At 46.7% G+C, this 16,931-nt stretch overlaps 1 protein-coding gene across 2 annotated transcripts in view; it reads left to right on the forward strand.

Annotated features, from left to right (window-relative positions):
- ZNF638 (zinc finger protein 638) overlaps positions 1-16,931 on the forward strand; it is an 846,814-nt gene that overhangs the window by 99,348 nt on the left and 730,535 nt on the right. For both annotated transcript variants that reach the window (XM_069632287.1, XM_069632288.1), the window contains one exon: positions 7,397-7,435. In XM_069632287.1, the coding sequence (XP_069488388.1) occupies positions 7,397-7,435 (39 nt within the window). The remainder of the gene's footprint in view (positions 1-7,396; positions 7,436-16,931) is intronic.

Genomic DNA, 16,931 nt, shown 5'->3' on the forward strand with positions numbered 1-16,931 from the left:
ACTAACCCAGCTCTAGTAAGAGGGGTCAACCCTAGAATAGAAAAGCTCTTCAGCCCTTCATCCTCTGACCCTTTATACATCAGAGGACACTCTATTCCGGACTCCCTTGTGGTTACCAACACAAGAAAAAGAGCAGGGGTGCCACTATCCACTAGTGAAGCACCTCCAGACAAAGAAGGCAAAAAACTCTACGCACTGGGGAAGAGAATCACGACCTCCGCCGCCTTCTCCACTAGAATTGCTAATAACAACTCACTTTTAGCTAGCTACGCAGATGCACAGTGGAACAAGCTGCGCAGCGAAGCAGAGGAAGCACCTGAACCTCTGCGTTCTCGCCTGCTAGCTATAATATCAGAGGGCACACTGGTAAACCAGGGCATCGTTAAAAACTCCCTAGATGCCGCTGAGACGGCTGGCCGCTCCCTAGTGCAGGGAATACTTCTCAAGCGCCACGTTTGGCTACGCAATTCAGGTTTTAAGCCCGAAACCCAAGCCTCCCTCATAAATAAACCCATTGAACAGACGCATCTGTTTGGGAAAGCAGTAGATGAGGCCCTAGAACATGCTAAAAAAGAGTTTGATACCATCAAAACTCTTGATCAAATTTCTAGGCCCCCTAACAGGCGAGGCTATGGTAATAAACGCTCCTTTCGTGGCCAAAGACAGCAGCAGAACCAACAACAACAATATTACTCTGGCTCCAACTGGCCCACCAACCAGGGTAACACCCAGTTCAGTCAAAGAGGCCAACGCCGTGGCAAAGGAAGAGGTCGTGGCTCCAGCCCCAGAGGTTCCACGCCCAATACCAGCAAATGACCCGAAAATTCGGGTCCCCTCCCATGCATCACCGGTCGGGGGCCGGCTAACATCGTTCCTTTCAGCATGGGAGGGAATCACGTCAGACCGTTGGGTATTATCCACCATAGCCCACGGATACTGCATCGAGTTCAACGGTTCCCCGAAGTACAAACCCCCACGGAACCGGCGCATGACACCGCAACACCTCTCCATTCTTCTTCAAGAAGTGGAAGAACTACTGAAGAAAGAAGCTATAGAGCCCGTCCCCCTATCACAGGTAACAGAAGGTATTTATTCAGTGTACTTCCTTGTACCCAAAAAGGACTTAACCATGCGCCCTGTATTAGATCTGCGCCCAGCGAACATATTTGTCAAACCCCAAAAGTTTTGTATGGTGACCTTACAGGAGGTAATCCCACTGTTATCACAAGGGGATTACATGACAACACTGGACATGAAAGATGCATACTTTCATATTTTAATGTTGACATCGCACAGAAAATACCTCAGGTTCAAAATAGAGGACAAACACTACCAGTTCAGAGTACTACCCTTCGGGATAGCATCTGCACCAAGGGTATTCACGAAAGTACTGGCAGTGGCAGCGGCCCACCTGCGCAGATTATCCATCCCGGTATACCCTTACCTCGACGACTGGCTCATAACAGGGGATTCTTACGAAACATGCTTCTCCAATACCCAAAAGACCGTAGACCTTTTGTCCCAACTGGGCTTCTCCATCAACGAAAAGAAGTCCAGCTTAGACCCCAGCCAAACCAAACAATTCCTAGGGGCTCTAATTCGAACAAGGGACGGCCTCGTATTCCCCTCCAACGAGAGGGTCCAAAACATGCTGTTTCAAATTCCCCATTATGTAGCAGGCCGAGAGGTGACGGTACGCAAAGCAATGCGCTTGCTAGGGATGATGGCGTCATGTATTTATTTGGTACCTCACGCGCGCCTGCGCATGCGCCCAATGCAAGAGTGGCTCTACAGCCAGTGGTGTCAGGCCAGCGGACAATGGGACGATCTAGTGGTGGTCTCGCAGGCCTTGGTTCTCTCGCTACGGTGGTGGACAAAAGAAAACCTGTTATTAGGGAAAACTTTTGCCACACCCGCAGTGGAAGCCACTCTAACCACAGACGCATCCCTTACAGGATGGGGGGCTCACCTATCCCATCAAACGGCACACGGAGTGTGGACTCCGAGTTTAGCATCCAAGCATATAAACCTGCTGGAACTACTAGCGGTGTTCAAAGCACTGAAAGCCTTTCAGGAACACTTACAAGGAAAGACAGTGATGGTCCTCACAGACAGCACCACAGCCATGTACTACCTCAACAAGCAAGGGGGCACTCACTCTCCAGGACTGTCCAAGCTGTCCCAGAATATATGGAAGTGGGCTCTCAAACACAACATGTTCCTACTAGCACAACATGTACCAGGGGAACTCAATCTGCTAGCAGACAAACTCAGCAGAGACTTCCCCCTGCCCGAAGAGTACGAATGGCAATTGCACGAAGACATCGTCTTAGACATCTTCACGCAATGGGGATTCCCGGAAATAGACCTGTTCGCAACCCTGGAGAACTCACAATGCCAAAGTTACGCCTCCAGGTACCCCCAGAACCAGTCCAAGGGGAACGGTCTGTTGATTCAATGGTCAGGGAAATTTGTTTACGCCTTTCCCCCGACTCCCCTTCTCAACAAAGTGGTGCACAAGATGCACCAGGAGCAGGTTACCATGATACTAGTGGCCCCAATGTGGGCACGGCAACCTTGGTTCGCTCACTTGATGGAGATGTCCCTATCTCCCCCAGTGAAACTTCCCTGCCCGTACAACATGCTGTCACAAGACAAGGGCAGGACACTGCATCCATGCCCTCAGACCATGAACTTAGCAGCCTGGCTCCTGAGATCATAGAATTTGGACATTTACAACTCCCACAGAGATGTATGGACATCCTCAGGGAAGCCAGAAAACCTAATACTCGACACTGCTATTCTAGCAAATGGAAAAGATTCGTTATCTGGTGTAGAGGTACTAGCATCAACCCAGTTGACTGCTCTCCTACTGACATTATTCTATACTTGACCCATTTACTGGATTCAGGTTTAGTATTCAATTCCATTAAAGTCCACCTAGCGGCACTTTCTGCATACACCACTTCCCAACTTAAAGTGTCGTGGTGGAAGATACCAGTTATCAAAGCCTTCATGGAGGGGGTAAAAAGGATACACCCTCCGATAGCTAACCCAGCTCCCGGATGGGACTTAAATGTGGTACTTTCCAGACTCATGGGCCCTCCCTTCGAACCCATGCACAAGGCAACTCTTAAAGATATCACCCTTAAGACTGCTTTCCTAATAGCTATCACCTCCATTAGGAGAGTAAGTGAACTACAGGCTCTTTCTGTACTAGACCCCTTTGTAACAGTTCACAAAAATAAAGTGGTTCTACGCACACACCCAAGGTTTGCACCTAAATTCATCTCGAAATTTCATGTAAACCAAACTATAGAACTACCAACGTTCTTTCAAAACCCTTCCAGCTCGGGAGAAAAAAGCCTGCATACACTAGATGTACGCAGAGCTGTCATGTTCTACATGGAAAGAACCAGACCACTGAGAAAGACTAATCAGTTCTTTGTCTCGGTGGCAGCAGGAAGAGAAGGAGATGCGGTCTCAAAATCCACTATATCTAGATGGATTGTTCAATGCATCACTCTCTGTTACACTCTTGCTAAGAGAGAACTACCCTTCAAGCCAAGAGCACATTCCACTCGAGGCACTGGGGCTTCCATAGCATTCATTGCAAATGTTCCCCTTGAGTCCATCTGCAAAGCGGCTACCTGGAGTTCTGTGCACACCTTTACAAAACACTGTCTAGATGCACACTCTAGATCTGACTCCCAGGTGGGACAGGCAGTATTAAGACATCTTTTCTCTACTGTTCCTTCTCATAACCCACCGCCAACTCCGGGTACTGCTCGCTAGTCTATGCACAGCATGTGATTCTAAGCAGATTAACAAACATCAGAAGACAATGCATTACTTACCGTAAAAGCATTTCTGATGGTTGTATCTGCTTAGATTCACATGCGCCCACCCTTCCTCCCCGCTCGGATGGAAGGAACATAGACTTCCTTTATATCTCTCTTTTCTGTACTCACTCACGTCTATAAGGCTCCCTCAGGGCAGAAAAATACAAACAGAGGGACCTCGACGCGTGAGGGATTGTGGGTACAACGCACGTCACTATAGGGATAGTGTTACAGACACGCCTTGTCGACGTCCCCTTTTCGACTACGAAAAACAAAATGCAATACTCCGCAGTGACCACTGGATGTCGGACCTATGCACAGCATGTGAATCTAAGCAGATACAACCATCAGAAATGCTTTTACGGTAAGTAATGCATTGTCATCAGGACATTTGCAGTGAAGATGAAGAACCTTGCTTCAGGGCTACAGTGAGGACCAGGCGGATGCCGTGGACAATTGGTAAGAAACCCAGCAAGTGAGGACGGACCCATGGACGCCCCCCACGTCCCCAACAAGAGCAGGACACTGATGTTCTGTGCCTGGATTCTCCTTCGTCCACCCCGGCTTGCCAGGCCTCGCCTGTAGATGACCAAATGGCCTTCAATGCCCTGTTAAGGAAGGCAGCTGATCACTTTCAAATCACTACTCCAGAGGTGGTACCTGAGCAGGACTTTGTAGAAGACATTCTCAGGGAGAAACCCTCCTCCAGCCATGCCATTCCCCACCTGAATTATGTTAAGATGACTGGCCCCCTCCCTGGTGTTGCCAGCCCAGAGTAGAAAAAGTATTTCGGCCAACTACTTCAGACCCTTAATACACTCAAGGGTACGCCACCCCCGATTCCCTGGTAGTGACTACCACCCGGAAGCTGACAGGTTTACCCCTTGCTATGGGGGAGGCGCATCCAGATAGAGAACCCAAGAGGTTGTATGCCCTAGTTAAGTGTTACCTCGGCTGCCGCATATACCGCACGCATAGGCAATAACACTATGCTGCTGGCGACTTATGCTGATGCTCAGTGGAACATAGTACAGGAAGGTCTCCTGGAGGTCCCAGAACCCATCGGGTCCAAGCTTAAAACCATTGTGGCCGAAGGCAGGCAAGTAAACCAGAATGTAATAAAAAAAAAACACTGGACACGGCTGAAACAGCAGGCAGGTCTCTGGCACAGGGCACTTTACTTAAGCGCCACGCTTGGCTTCATAACTCCAGGTTTTACGCCTGAGACAAAGGCCGCTCATCAACAAACCCATTGAAGAAACTAACGTCTTCGGGAAGGCGGTGGATGAGGCCCTAGAAACAGCCAAAAAAGAGCATGAGACTCTTAAATCTCCAACAAATTACTCAACCTTCCCTCCAAAGGGGGAGGCAATTCCCGTCGATCCTTTTCGAGGGCAGTCCCATGCAAGTCAGAACTATAGCACGGGAAACTTTAATGCTGGACAAACATCAGGAAGCCCCACATACTACCCACCAAGGGTACAGCGACGCGGCAAAGCCAGAGGCACCAACCCTAGAGGAGCCGAAACCTTGGGTCAGAAATGACCATCAGATCCAGGTCCCCTCCCATGTTGCCCCAGTTGGGGGGGGGGTGGGGGGGGGGGTTCGGGGTTCGTCGATTACATCTTTCCTAACGGCATGGGAGGGGATAACTTCAGACCAGTGGGGTCATAAAGACGGTCGCCCACGGCTACAGCGTGGAATTCGCCCAACCGCCACAATTCAGACCATTGCGCTCATGGCATCTCACCAGACCATCTGGAGATCATGAATCAAGAGGTGGAAGCGCTCCTGGTAAAGGACGCCATAGAAGCTGTCCCTATTCTTCAGGTAAACAGTATTTATTCAGTGTCCTTCCTTGTACCCAAAAAGGACCTCCGTGTGCATCGATTGAACTACATACCTTTTCCAGAATCCCACTAGCATGGCCGAAAGAAGCCTACACACACACTAGATGTGCGCAGGGCAGTCATGTTCTACCTGGAAAGAACTAACCCACTGAGGAAAACATTTTTTTCGTTTCATTGGCGGCTGGTATAGAAGGGGATCCTGTCTCTAAATCGGCTATCTCAAGGTGGATTTTTAAATGCATCACACTGTTACTCTTGCTAATCGACAACTGCCCTTCAAGCCTAGAGCTTATTCTACTCGGGGCACTGGGGCATCCATAGCATTCATTGCAAATGTTCCCCTAGAGTCCTTTTGCAAAGCGGCAACCTGGAGTTCTGTACACACAACACTATTGCATAGACACTCATTCTAGGCCTGATTCTCATGTGGGACAAGCAGTACTAAGACATCTTTTCTCTGCTGTTCTTCTCACAACCCACCTCCAACTCTGGGTACTGCTCGTTAGTCTGTAGAGCATGTGATTATAAGCAGATTAACAAGCATCAGAAGACATGCATTACTTGCTGTAATGGCATTCTGAGGATTGTATTTGCTTAGATTCACATGCGCCCTCCCTACCTCCCCGCTCGGCAGAATAAAAATACAATCGGAGGGACCTCTGCACATGAGGGATTTTGGGTACACTACACGTCACGATGGGGGGTGGGGGGAGGGGGAAATTGTGTTAGACATGCCTTTGCCGACGTTCCCTGAAAGACTAGATGCAGTACTCCAGTTACCACAGCATGTGATTCTAAACAGATGCAATCAGAAATGCTATTATGGTAAGTAATGCATTTCATTGTGTGGTATTACTACATGTTTTAGGTTTGTGTTTGAAAGGTCAAAATAAACTGTAGGTTTATAATCTACTACATTGAATTGTGCCATTCTGTTTACTCATTGAGGGACCCTGACCCCACTTGCTCCTGAGACTAAGCCTTGACCGCTCGTCCACATACCTTGATTGGCATTTTGCTCAATTCATGAAGCCCCCTGTTCAGAACTATGGTGGCATCTTAAAATCTGCCCTAGACTAGATTCTAGAAATCTGTCTGGTCTAGCCTTTTATAATAGATGATTCAAATTTAGCGTGAATATTTGGTGTTAATGAAAAGTTATAATTGTGCTTGTTAACCACCTCATCTCACTCCACCTCCAGGAGTTAGTCCTGGATTGCTGTACACTTGAAGTGTTTTGTGTTGGTATCATTAGCAGCACCTAAATTGTGAAGATGCACCTGAAGACCCTGACCAATCTACTTCACTCTTGCACACCATCTTGGCTCCGTCCCCTCAGTCCCCCCCCCCCCTTTCCCAATCCAATTAAAGAGGATTATCCAGATGCACTACTGGCTCTCCTTCAATTTAGGCTAAGGATTTCTGCACCCCTTTTTGAAAAACTGCCTAGAAGGTCATCTTTTCTACAGAGGTCCTACCAATAGCCTCCTAGCCCACATATTTTCCATAGTGTTTTCTGGAGCCCAAGTTACTTTGAAACAAGCTTCTTGGCCCACTGCTTGAAGATATTCCTCACCTAAATGTACCTATTTGTATGAATTTGTAAAAAAATGATTTCGGCTAATTTTCTGGCATTTGAATCCATCTTGCTGAAATGTGTAACCTATGAAATCATAATTGGCTTGCATTTGTGCATCTTTACAGATATCCTGACTGGAACCCACAGGCACTTGGATCATTGCGGTAGGGCTTTCTTTATTTAGTACGTTTTTGTTTGCCTTTATGAGGTGTATCCTATACCACCAATTGGCTATAGCTGCTATTGCAGGCGGTTTGAATGAAAAGACCAGGAAAAAAGACAATGCACTTTAGTGAGCATTCGGTATGGTTGAAGACCGAATCCCAAAATACTGAACAAAGTGAGCGGGGATTGCAAGTGTTGGGGAGAAGTTTTATTTCTGTGCTAATTCCCTTCAACCTTAGAGACCACCAGCTCTCTTGCTGGATTTAGGGCTCTTTAATTTTAACTCCTGAGTAGAGACCTTTTTCTCACCCTAATGTTTCCCTGATTTGGGATTTGTTTTCATTTTTTTTGGAGTCTGACAAAACTCCATAGGCATCTGCTTTTTGTATAGTGACGCACAGCACTTTCGCTGCAGTGCCAATGAGAAGTCCTTTGGTTTTCTCTTAAGGTTCAAATACCTTTTTCTTTGGTCAATTACTGTTCCCAAGCATAGTAAGGTGAAATTGATCTTACTTAAATTTTCCTTTGAAGGTACGGCACATAACATCTTAAGTGGAGTGATTAGGTCGTTACTTAATAGCATCTTATCCTACTTTCTCCTGTAACCTTTTTGTTTTGGGTGTGTGACAGATTTATTTCCTTTTTTGGTTGATCAGGCCCCAATTTAAATGGACATTCATTTTATTTTGTCACCACCTCCAATTTTAAGGAAGTGAGGGGCACCCCTGCACCTCAAAAATTGCAAAATCTCAAACATGGAGAGCTGGGGATACTCCTGCTCTCCAGGGTTGGTATTTTGCAATACATGCAACCAAATTGCCCCAAAGGCCAAATCACCCATACAAAATTCGATCAAATTAGTCATTAAGTCAATTGATTTAGGTCAAATAGGCTAATACCACATTTTTTGTTACCTCACTACTTTAAATGGCTGGTGGCAGTTTGTTTTTTTTATTTTTTTTTTTATTTTTTACCGCAGGATTCAGTACTGCACCCATGGGTGTCCATTTTGTCAAAATGGCCTAAGTTGTATGTCGCCATTTTCTGTTTTAGGTCCTTCTTGGCTTTTACTGTGTGTTGGGCCAGGTTGGTGCCCTTTGTGTGTTTTGCCTTTGGCAGATTTAAGCTCTGAACCCCACCCCTGGATCCAGTGTCTGGGAGCACCGGACGTGAGGGAGGATCCCGCATCTCCCTGTCTTTTGTCTCTAGGAGTGCCTGAACGAATCCAGTCCTGATTGGCCATCTTGCTGTGTGATTGACAGCCTAGGCTGTGCATGAATTGGAAAACTTGCTTAAAAGGAGTGTTTTGGGACTAAAAGCCGTTGACCACTGGAAGAAACATCAGACGAAGAAACCGTGAAGAGAAGCCCAGTGAAGCACTGCTGCTGTGCTGACCTTTTTAACCTCGACACAGAAGCTCTGTACGGGGAGACTTATTCCCTTGGGGTAGTGGGGCCAACTAACCCTGATACAAACTCCACTATCGAAGACTTGCTGTGTTTCCTTTGCTGCAGAAGCCCAATGCCAGGGGTCGAGAGTCCATAACAGAGCTCAACATCTGCTGCGGAATGAGACCGGCCAAAAGCAGGACACCCCAGAAGCATGGTTTCTTCCCATGCAGAGTCCCCTCACCGGAGTCCAGGACCGAGGGAGGAAGGAACGTCCAACCAGAGATATTCATCTGTAGCAGTGCTATTTGTGAGGTGCTGAACCGCAAATTGCCGCTGAATCGAAGAGGGCATGTCGCTGCCGTAGTCCTTCGAGTACTGACGCAGGAGCCCTCCAGATGTCCTCCCTCTTGTCCCTATGACTGAGGCTCAGGAACCAGGGTCTGCTTGTCTGTAGCAAGACTGAATCCAGCTGGGCCACTTTTCTTCTAACCAGAGGTATTGTTTGGGCTTGCGGGTACTTATCTTTGTACTTTAAGTCGTGCTGACTCGCTTGAGATTTGCACTTTCTTAACTTTGAGTTGATTCTAACTCACTTTGCACAGGCTTAACAGCTTGTATTCCTACAGTGATTAAGTGCATCAGAACTATTGTCTTTGTCCAAATGACTTTGGCTGTCTGACTCCCTAAAGTCACCTTTGTGAATCCATTTACTTTGGCATTGCTTGTGCCCCATCGGTTGAAATTAACACTTTTTCTGCTGGGAAAGGCTTACCTAGATTTCATTGTGGAATCCAAGTTGTCCTAGCATAAATGTTTTCACCTTTCTATTTTCCTTTCTGATAAAGTATACCGGTGTTATATGTTAATGCCATACTATCCTTGTTATTGAAGTCACTTTAGGGTGTCGGAGAAAGGTATTTGCATCTCCGAGTATTCACTAGCTTTATTGATTTTGAAAAGTAATTCCAAAATTTGCTTGACTGTTAAGCATTTTTTTATAAAGAAAATTGTTTTAACTATTTATGTAATTATAATTGAAAGCTTGAGTTGAAAGATTATATTTGTACAGCCCTTCTGCTCACATTTACCCTTCTCTAGATGAGCCTGGCTGCTCAGTCACACTACCAACCTGTGTAGTACAGACCTATAGCAAAAGGTGGGTTACCTAATACCAAGCAGATCAGCCTTGTGTAGTCTCCCCAGTGTGATTGCACCAATTCCTACCAAACACCTTTGTCTGTAGGTGTGCCTGAGTGAAACCAGTCCTGATTGGCCAGCTAGCTATCCTGCAGTTTTCTCCTTGGCATGGTATGTCAGAGCTATTTGCCAATAGTCTGCGGTAGAGTCCAACATGCTGAGGAACTTGGCAGCTCAGTTTATCCACCAGCTCATCTGTCCTTGGCAAAGGATGTGCATCCATTTTTGACTGTATTCAGAGCTCTATAGTCGACACATAATCAAACTTTGGATCCTGCTTTTGGCACTAGTACAACTGGACTAGCCCATGCGCTGCTAGATGGCTCTATAACCCCCAAGCATCTTGTTGACCTCTTCCTTGACATGATCAGACATTCTGTAGCCCCTGCTTCTGACAGGGAGGCTGTCACCAGTGAGTATATCATGCTGGCCCCAAGTGGTCAAGCCTGGTGTCAGAAAACAGGGAGGCATACTGAGTCAACAGAGCTTTGCACTCCTGTTGCTGCAGAGTCAGATCTGAATAGAGTTTAACTCATTCAGTTCTCTTCTGAAGAGTGTCCTCTGAGATGAATCGGGGAGAGGCTTTTGATCAAAGGCTAGAAGCAAAGCTCCTAGTTTTGATCTAGAGACATAGGCCTTTAGCCGGTCAGTGTGAAAGACCCTTGGGACCTCCTTGGAGTTGCCCAAGCCCACTAAATTAACCTCCAAGTTTGCCTTAAACTTTGAAAGGTACAATTTATTTGTTCTGGATGGCCCTCTGCCTTGTAGGAACCATAACTAATACGAACTGATCTGGAGTGAACTCCACCATGTTGGCCTTCTGGTCATGCCAATGCTTGATCAAAGCCTCACCAGCTTTCAAGTTTTCTGTTGCTTGTCATCAAGAGTACCGTCCTCCTCCTGAGGCCTAGTACGTAGGCAGTGACACGGACTAGGGGTGGAAAACTCTCCAAACCTTAGTTCAGTACCAAAGTGCTTCTGACAGGATGACCATAGAAGAGCTCAAAGGGGCTTAAACCCACTCCAGCTTGAGGCACCTCTCTATAAGCAAATTGAAGGCATTGCCGTAGAAGTTCCCGCTTTCTTCTTGGGGGTTCCTCTAAGGCAGCAATCATACTTTTAATCGTCCGGTTAAACGCTCTACCAGACTATTTGTTCGTGCCTGGTAGGCAGCTGAACTTGTAAGTTGCACCAGTTTTCCATATGGTCTGCATGTAGTGGGACATAAAATGTGGCCCCCTGTCAGAACGTCTTAGGAAACCCAAGTCTGGTAAAAAAAATATACTAAGGAGGGCCTTAGCCACTGATTGGACATTAACAGTTCTTATAGGTATAGCCTTGGGGGTTCCTGGTAGCATGGTCTACCACCACCAAAATTAATCTGTTGTCTGAGGTGGTTGGAGGTTCTAGGACCAACAATGTCAATACCCATCCTCACAAAAGGAACGCTCAACACTGGGAGGGCTGCTAAAAGTGCCACATTCCTGATCCAGGTGTGGCAGCTCCTGCAATGTTTAACTGCACCCATCTTGGGCCAGTAAAAGTACAGGCAAAGCGTCTGGTCTGGAACTCCAGTGGCCAGCCAGAGGGATTTCATTTGCTAGTTGGAGCCTGGATCTCCCCTCCTGGGGTGCTATCAGTCGCCTGGGGTAGATTGTGTAGGCTCCCTGTAGAGGATGCCATCCTCCCTGTAGTCTATGGTTACCTGGCTCTTGGCCTTCCAGCTGGAAAACTGTTGTCTCAGGCCTTCTGGAGAGGGACACATTGTCCTCCGCTGAAATCTGCCCTAGAGGGTCCACCATCTGCAGCTATGGATGGTCTCTAGAATCCAGATCTTCCAAGCAGGGAAATGACCTCCAGTTTCACCAGTAGCTGGGTTTTCAGGAGTTGGTTTGGCCACCCACTAAGCATTAGCTGAGGATAGGCGGTCACTGGGACTGTCCTCCTGTGGGAAGTCCTTGTTTTCAATGCAGGTTTGGATTTGAGACACTTTTTCTTTCCAGAGACTGTCTTCTTTCTGCAAGTGGAAGGTTGGGCCTGCCTGCTGGTTTGAGAGGTTGGATTTCTCCCTGACCTCAAACTGAGTTTCTCAAGGTTGCCTCTCTGGCCAATCTTGTAGGCTCCTGTCTTTTTGCTGGGAGGTCTGGTGGTACTGGAGACTACTCCCAAGAGTTTCAAGTCCGCACCAAACGGAACTCTCCCAGGTAACGGGAGTTCGTACAGTCATTTTGTTTCAATGGATAAGGGCTAGCCAATGGGAACCATTTGGATAGGGCCTCCAGCAAGTTTAGTGGGACCCTTGGCTGCCTTGGCTACATACCCTGGTTTGAAGAAACTCAATTAACCACTGTATTGCTAGTCCCAGTGTCTCTGATGGCAGTCTCCTTGCCATCTACAAGTACACTGTCCTTGTAATATTTTGTGTTGTCAGGTATGGTATTCTAGAAATCTATATTCTGTTCCCACAGACCCAAGAACACAACCACTAGCTTGAACTCAATGGATTCTTCAGCGTAGGTAAAAATGAGCACTTGCCATTGGAGCTTCATCCTCCGGAATGAAGGCTAATGACACCATATGGACCCCTGAAGGTTTACCCTTGCATCTGGGATCCCCTTTCGCATGGTCACCAGACCCACCAACCACATATTTACCAAAGCTTTTCTGGAATGGGGGTTTCTGGTAACCTCCGTCTGGTTTGGCTCCAGAGGTTAAATAGACCTATGCTTTCCCTTGGTATTTACCCTTCTGTTTTTTGTGGCCCTGTGGTGGAGGATTAGTTTTCTTTACTAGCTTTCTTGTGTTTTTTCACCCTCATCCTTTCTGAGTTGCCCCAGAATCCTTTTGAATGGCCCTGTTGGTTACCAACAAGTCTGCAGCTTGAGCTAATATCTTGGTATCAATTTTGAGTCTGCCAGGTGCTTGCTCAGTAGAGCAGGCATCAAAAATATTCTCTAGCAAAAACAAATTACTCATTCAACGAGGAAGCGCGGTGAGTGTTAGGAGCCCTGCTCCTTTGTAGGAATTGTTTCAAAGCGGCTCCCAAATTCCTCTTGCCGCCTCTTCCCACCCCACTCCCTCTTTATGCTTCCCATTGCTCCTGCCTCCTGATCTGTCCCCCCTACCCCCCTGCTCTGATTTGGCCTGCGGCTCGTGTAGCCTGGGTCTAGCAACCCGTGTCTGCACTGGCTCCTCGGAGGAAGCGTGGTGTGTTAGTAGGAGCTTTGCTCCTTTGTAGGAATTGTGCCCTTTTTGTTTTCATAATGCCCTCCTGGGGCCCGAAGCTCCCCTTGCTGTCTCTCCCCACCCCACACTCTCTTCTTGCTTCCAATCCCTCCCGACTCACCGCCCCTGCTATGATTTCGCCTTCGGCCCGTGTTGATTAGCCCATAACTGACCTTCCTACGGCAGCCCTGCGGCTAATGGCCCAAGGCAAAGGGTGGCTCCAACAGAGGCGGCTCCAGAAAGTGTCGGCAGGTGTCCGCAGCGGAAGCCGGTAGCCAGCAACTACCAGGACCAGTAAGGTAGGAGTGGTCTAGGTGAGGAGTAGAGCAATTACTCTACCCTCTAAGCCTAGACAAATTATCAAACCTATCTGAAATGCCGTAATAAACACCTCTGCTGCCTTCCTCAACATCACACTATTAAACAAACCATGTTAGTACAACGCCCATCTGGTTGGGCGTAGGCCTCTCTCCCAATATACAGGACTCTCAAATCTTGCCGCATTTTTAATATTGTAATCTTTTGGTCACCTGGGTCTCAAACCTGTCTAGCACTGCACCCATTTGATCTGTTGGGCATAAGCCCCTCTCCCACTATACGTGACGCTCAAATCTGGCAGTGCCCTACTTCAAATTGCATTGTTGACTGAGGGCCTCTGTCCGACTATACAGGACGCTCATATGTGACAAACTCGCATCTAGAGAGCATTACTATAGAGAGACAGAAATCACTGGCTGATTACTATGGAGTGATACTGTGATTAGGAGTTCACGCCTCATAAGATGACAGTGATTCTTAGTTACACCCGTCAGGACAATTCTGTAGTTAGTAGCTATCCTTCTTAAACATCATAGCTACCTCATTGAGGGAGCCGGACTTTAAGGACTGCCACTGATAACACCCAACAATATAACCCTAACTACCTCACCCACCTCACTCAAGACAGTGACTGAACAAGTTGGCAACACCAGCTGATACACCAACTACAGACAGAACCCAAACTTGTAGCGGACATCGCTCTACGCCCAGTACTACACCACAAGACAGCCAGACCAAAGCAAAAAATCAACTTGGCATCAACAAACAAAATAAAGACCAAAACAACTCTCAAGCTAAAATGTTGCGCAAACGACCTATACCGAGGGAAAGGAAAAGATGGAACAAACACCAGAACGGCAACAGACTCATAACTGCAGATCACACTCCGACAGGAACGAAAACCAAACGCTGAGAGAAGAGACCAACCCCTCTACTTGACTCCGTACCTCGCAAACCAGACACCAGAATGAACCAACCCAAAGGTAGAATCTGCAACAGCAGACAACCAAAAACAACCACACCGAAGGACACAACACTAGAAACAACAAACCTAATCGTCACAATAAAACCTTACATCACCAAAACAAGAGGAACTTCCACTCGTCACCCACAATTCCTGGAAGAAGAACCTGATGAAAACACAAAAACCCCAGACGGAAGCTAGAACTTTTTGACGACACTCACCTGTACCAACACCTCAGCTAGAGATCGACCAGAAAGGAAACCTCAACACCGATCAGACAACCTCAACAATAAAGCCCAAACCAAACTACACCTCCAAACTCCACTGCAATCTAATAAACGCAAGATCCATGTCAAAACACTCAACTGATCTTTCACCTCCTCGATGACCACGGCATTAACAACCTATTCATCATAGAAACATGGCTGGACGACTACAAAATCGCAATCCAAAACTGCCTCCCAACCAACTTCAAATGCCTTAAAGTAAACAGAAAAAATAAAGGAGGCATTGCAATAGCATTCAAAGGACACCTGAAAATAAAAACCGACTATCTTCTCAACATCAACTGTGAATCCATGCTCATACACCTAACAGCAAGCCCAAAAACATTCATTCTGGTATACAGACCACTGACATACGATGCAACCGTCGTCAAGAATTTCATAGAAGCCATCACCAACATAGCCATTAAGCATGAACATCTAATCATCCTGGGGGATTTGAAGAAAGTCATGCCAACTCCCAGAACTCACTGTTGGGACAACTTAAAACCATGAAACTACGCCATCTGGTCAAAGGGCAACTCTCGGCAGGGTATACCCACGACGCAATCTTCACCAAGGAAAATCTCATCACCACGGCACCACCGATACAAATACTGTGGTGCGACCATCATCCCATTTGTGATCAGGCTACCAACTCCAGTCTGCATCCTACCCCCCTGCAACCCCCAAACTCACAACCACCACATAAACTGCAAAAGCGTCAAAGCAAGCAACCTATTTGAACTGGAGATGACCAAACTCCACTATAGAACTAGAGCTGGCTGACCTAGACAGGAAAACGAAGCTACTACACAAATGGATTGCTGATACAATTGATAAGATTGCCCAGGAAAAACCATTCACCCCATCAAAAAAAAAAGCATTGGCAAAATAGTTCACCCCACTACTAAGCACCATGAAAAAGGACGACGAGATGGAACTGGAATGGAGGAAAGAATCCAACCCAGACACACAAATACTGTTCCAGAAACTAATCCGTGCATTCAAGAAGGAAATGCAAAAGGCAAAGAGGGCACAATGATGACAGAATCACCAATGCCACCAACACACAAAAAGAAATGTTTACCATCATTAAAGAAACCCACCAGGCTGCGACAACACCCCAACCCCCTCAGAGAAACTTTGCAACGACCTGTCAGACCACTTCAAGAACAAAATTAACGACACCCGACAAAACGGACAAACCACAACATTCAACCAACCAGACTTAACACAGAGCCACAGCACAAACTCACTTTCCTGAAATATCAGCCTAGGCATTCGTCTTGTTGGAGAAACACAGCAAGAAAGCAGGATCACCCATGGATCCTGCCCCCCCTGACATGTACAAATCAATTCTCGCATAAGGAACGCCATCAAAATATTACATAAACCTACTAAATCTCTCACTAGCAAGAGGAACTGTACCAAGAGCCTTCAAATCAGCATTCATCAACCGCTTTTTAAAAAAACACAAGTGGCGATGTAGAAGATCTAACTACAGGCCGATTTCAAACATTCCCCACCAAGCAAAACGCCTTGAAACCGAAGTATACAAACTAACCCAAGAACACACAGAAAAACACTACCTGCTAGACTAAGTACAAGTTGGATAGTAGTGCCGTTTGTTCTCTTACGGGTCTGAAACCATCTGGGACGACCTAAACACGAACGCAAATTCCAACAAAACCTCAGCCCTGATTCTGCTCAACCTCTCTGCATACTTCGACACAGTTAGCTATGACACCCTAAGACTAGAAGACATGGGCATAACGGACGTGGCATTATGTATTAACTCATTCCTTGCAGAACAGAAACCGTACGGATAAAAGTTTAAATCCATTCCATGAGTTAACGACTGGAGTAGCACAAGGGGCCTCACTATCACCACTGTACTTCATCTACCAGACTCCAGTAATCAATCTTCAAAAAATATAACCTTCTCCAGCATGGGGTCTGGCATGGATTAACATGCTCATGAATATTCCCCGTCTGGCTCGGAATCCTCAGTAAGGAAAAAATCCAGTTTCACTTCTAAATTGTCTTTCTCATAACAACCAATCACTGGTCTCTGGGTCATACTGCCCCAAGCCAATAACTCCTCTGGCAGCTATCTTCACATTTTTACAGCACT

This window comes from Ambystoma mexicanum, chromosome 6q (assembly GCF_040938575.1).
Source record: "Ambystoma mexicanum isolate Mex_15411 chromosome 6q, UKY_AmexF1_1, whole genome shotgun sequence".
NCBI classification, from domain to species: Eukaryota; Metazoa; Chordata; class Amphibia; order Caudata; family Ambystomatidae; genus Ambystoma; species Ambystoma mexicanum.